Source organism: Buceros rhinoceros, unplaced genomic scaffold, assembly GCF_000710305.1.
Source record: "Buceros rhinoceros silvestris isolate BGI_N320 unplaced genomic scaffold, ASM71030v1 scaffold13760, whole genome shotgun sequence".
NCBI classification, from domain to species: domain Eukaryota; kingdom Metazoa; phylum Chordata; class Aves; order Bucerotiformes; family Bucerotidae; genus Buceros; species Buceros rhinoceros.
This window is the reverse complement of record NW_010389110.1, coordinates 5,681-9,397: the sequence shown is the minus strand read 5'-3', so window position 1 is coordinate 9,397 and position 3,717 is coordinate 5,681. Positions and strand designations below refer to the sequence as shown.

At 50.1% G+C, this 3,717-nt stretch overlaps 1 protein-coding gene across 1 annotated transcript in view; it reads left to right on the top strand.

The window, feature by feature from the left end:
• LOC104490651 (paired box protein Pax-7-like) overlaps positions 1-3,717 on the top strand; it is a gene marked incomplete at both ends in the record, with an annotated part of 13,796 nt that overhangs the window by 9,089 nt on the left and 990 nt on the right. Inside the window, one exon of the mRNA XM_010132968.1 lies at positions 3,668-3,712. Within this exon, the coding sequence (XP_010131270.1) occupies positions 3,668-3,712 (45 nt within the window). The remainder of the gene's footprint in view (positions 1-3,667; positions 3,713-3,717) is intronic.

Genomic DNA, 3,717 nt, shown 5'->3' with positions numbered 1-3,717 from the left:
TGCACCTGCTTGCTTCCCCTCAGCACAGCTGAGCAGTTTCTATCACCCATCTCCGTTTACTTAATCCATCCTTTGGAAGACGATTCACAGGGACAAAAGCCCCGAATATCTTTAGCAGGTACAACCCGTCCTCTTCAGCAGCCTGTCTTGCACTTCCATACCCTTGGAAAGCAGCACGCAGCTCAGGATCTCGTTGCTACGCACAAATGCTCTCAAAGAACTCATCTTTTTAAGAAAAACCAAGTTTCTGACATATCGTTTGTTGTGCTCTTGGGTTCTTCGCCCAGCCCTTTTCCCAAGTCCCAGCATTAAACTCTAGTCTTGCGATCCAGCCCCAGCAGCTCCTAGAACAACATCTCCAGAGGCAGACCAGCAGCTTCAAAACTTCCTCCTCTTCCTCATCTTCTTCCCACCAGTCTGCTTTTAGCAGCCGTAGCCTTCACCCCAGGCTTAACATGGTGTAACAGGATCCTCTGGCAGGGGGAATCTTTAGTGGCTGATAAAACCTTAACTGTTGTGAAATGAAAGCAGGTTCCCTTTGAAGTGCGCCTCGCATTACAGTTAGATGCTCTAGCCTCTATATTTTAACCACCAATAAAATGATTTACGAGCATAAAGGCCTGAGCCACCTTTAAGGCGGGGGAAGGGAAAGAATTGCTAACGTCATTAGCTGGAATGTATCTTCTTTTTTTTGGTGGGTTATAAATAAGGGGCAGAATCAACCTGTTTGGGCCATGAAATGTCCCTTCCTCTGCACGGGAAGATAAATCCCCTCCATTTCTTTGTGGCAGGTTTCAGTGGATGTGTGGCTGGTTCTCCAGCAGGAAACGCTGCGTTGAAGCATGTAGGTGGGAATCTCGTTTGGTGCGTGTGTATTCACTGTTACTATTGTTCATTACTCGTTTTACCATGATGCTCCAGCCAGGGCAGAGATCTGGCAGCTCAAGAGAGCCTCTCTCAGATGGCTGATTGCTGAAAAAAACTAAAACGTAAGAAAACGTGAGGTTTATCCTCAATTTAGAGGTGGTGATCTGATGCCCGTGTTGTATAGGGATCACATTTTGTTGAATGCAACAATGTTTCCTCTGCCTTCAAATCAGAAAAGCAATAACTTCCCCAAAGCCACAGAAACAGCCGTAGCATAATTAAGAGCTGACTTTTTCTCTGGTGATAGCCCAGTCACAAAAATCTGTGAGACTGAGGAGCAGTCTGGGCACGCGTGAGTTTTAATTCTGGACAGTGGATGCGAACGTGCGCGTTGGTGCGGGAGCAACGGCAACCTCATGCGGTGTAACAGAAGAGACAGCACAAAGTCGTGTGTTGATCACGTTTAGCCAAGCCACCCGACAAACCAGCGCAGGGGAGCAGAGCGCTGGTGGGGACGCTGCTGGAGAAACATCTAGACCATCTCTCTATATATGTTTCTTCTGCACTTCTAATCCTGAGTGGATTTGCCAGCATCCGGCTCTTGGTTATAAAACAGGGACTTTCCCTCCCTTCACGCTGTCGGGAAGTGTTGGAGTGGCTTTTACATCCCTGGAGGTTGGTTTCTCTGGGTTCAAAGCTGCTTGACTACGTTTTCCCATCAGGTATTTGAATTTTAGATGCTTTTCTCAACATTGAGATCTTCATTTTTGGAGTAGAAGCTCTTCCAGCCTGGGACCAGGCCTTCTCCTCCGAAGACAGAAGCTTTCTTTATCTCCTGTATAAGAGAAATATTCAGGGTTTAAGTCCTTAACTTGCTCGCTGTTCCTAGAAACTGTGCCCCAGATCGGGCCGTGCAGGAGCTGCAAAGAGCTGCAGACCTTCACGGTCATTCGTTTCCCTCTCCTTAACCCTGTCCTAGATTTTGGTAGCGACTTCTGGTGCCAAACGTGGATGCAGCGATTGTGACCTGCATGGGCTCCGTTGGTCAATGCAGATCGGATGTGAGCTGACCCATTTCTGTCACGCCTTTGGAAGGGGCTGAGAGGTTCTGCTGCTCCAGCCAGCAGCGCGGTGCAGCAGGAACAGGTCTGTAAAAGGATGCATTTGGTGCCAAAGACCTGACATCAGCGCTGGGGGTTGAATTTAGACCAGCTCTTCCAAAGAAAACTGAGCTTTTGTTGTTTTCGCTGCACGTGGATGTCAATAACAGTGTGCAGGGAAGGCTTGCCCAGGGCTGCCATTAGCAGCTTTTAATCACAACTCTTTCCAGTAGATGAGTAACACACAGAAAGAGCAATAACGGTCTGGGATCCAGAGAACCTCGCAGAAACGTGGGTGTGAAGCTCAGTGGATGCTCGTTTTTGCAGCAAGAGCCACTGCAGCTCATGGCCTGAGAGCCAACGCTCCATTAGCCGAGCAGCTCCGGGTGAAAATGCGTTGCCTCGTCACGCCGAGTGGCTTACGCAGACCCACAGGTGCCAGTAAGAGAAAGGCAAGCGAACCAGCGACGCTTGCAGGGGACTCGATATAGAAGCCAGAGAAAGGTCCTGCCGTGAGGTTTGGGTCACGTCTGAAGCGCGGGGCGCACCGCGCTGAGGCTCTGCTGTGCCTGGGGAAGCGGGGGTTGTTTTGGGCGGTGGGATGTGGGGACAGCTTGGACTGCGGCGCCTCAAACCCTCATAACCCCAGTGTTTGATCTAACGTTGAGCAGCTTGGAAGCCCGGTGAAGGATTTTTTTTCCACCCGGAATGCTTTGCACTCTTGAATTTTGCTCCATTTTTTCTTGTTGCTGTGAAATTTAATCATGTTTTCTAGCCCTTTAGGCCTCACAAAGTCCAGCAGCTGCATTCTCATCTGGCTTGAAAGCTTATCCGCATACTTGTGAACCCCAAACAGGCATCGGGCCTGAAAGCCTCTCTGATTAAATGAGGTAAACCAAGCCCAAGAGACAGCTTGAGCAGCCCTTTCCACCACGCAGAAGGGAGATTGCCCATGATAAAACACACCAGGGCAGGCCAATACGTTTAGAAAAAATCTCCCCTTGAGTCTTCCAGGTAAAGCAGCACCGTAGGAAACGCGAGCCCAGCTTTGCCCAGGCATTAGTACCGGGTTTATTGCCATGCACAGAGATTGGAATTGGCTGCAGTACAATTCTGGGGCACGCTGCCGTCCCGCTTGCGAGGAGAGCATGTCTTAGCATACAGACAGCAGTGATTTGCTGCCCTACAGAGAAAACCCGCTATTCCCTCCGGTCTGGTTCTATCTATTTAGCTTGTCTAACACAGAAACCATGATGCTAATCTGTCTATTTATCCCTCCTAACAGAGCAGCCGTGTTGCTATTATGGTACTTAATCCTTCGGCATGATTCTCGTAGTTGCCAGATAACGAGGCAGAATGGCCAGGTGGTAGCGATGCATCTATTTGGCCTGGACTCTCTCGGAATATTCAAGCTGAATTATTCCTCTACATCTCACCCTGCTGCTGACAGCACCCTCCCACGATCTTTAACAATCTGAACCGCCTGTGTTTTCATCCAGGAGACAGGGCGGTGGTTGTGTTGTCGTTAGGGAGAAAAGAAACTGAGGAACAGGGGCGAATGCTCGCGAAGTCCGTGTCAGGCAGCGACTTGAACCTGGTTGTGGCCGGTGCTGGAATTCAGGGTGTATTTCCAGCAGCAGCCCAGGTGAGACGGGACGGCGGCTCGGTCAGTCACCCGTGGTCTCTGCTCTCCCCACCAGGTGTGGTTCAGCAACCGCAGAGCGAGATGGCGCAAACAGGCGGGAGCGAA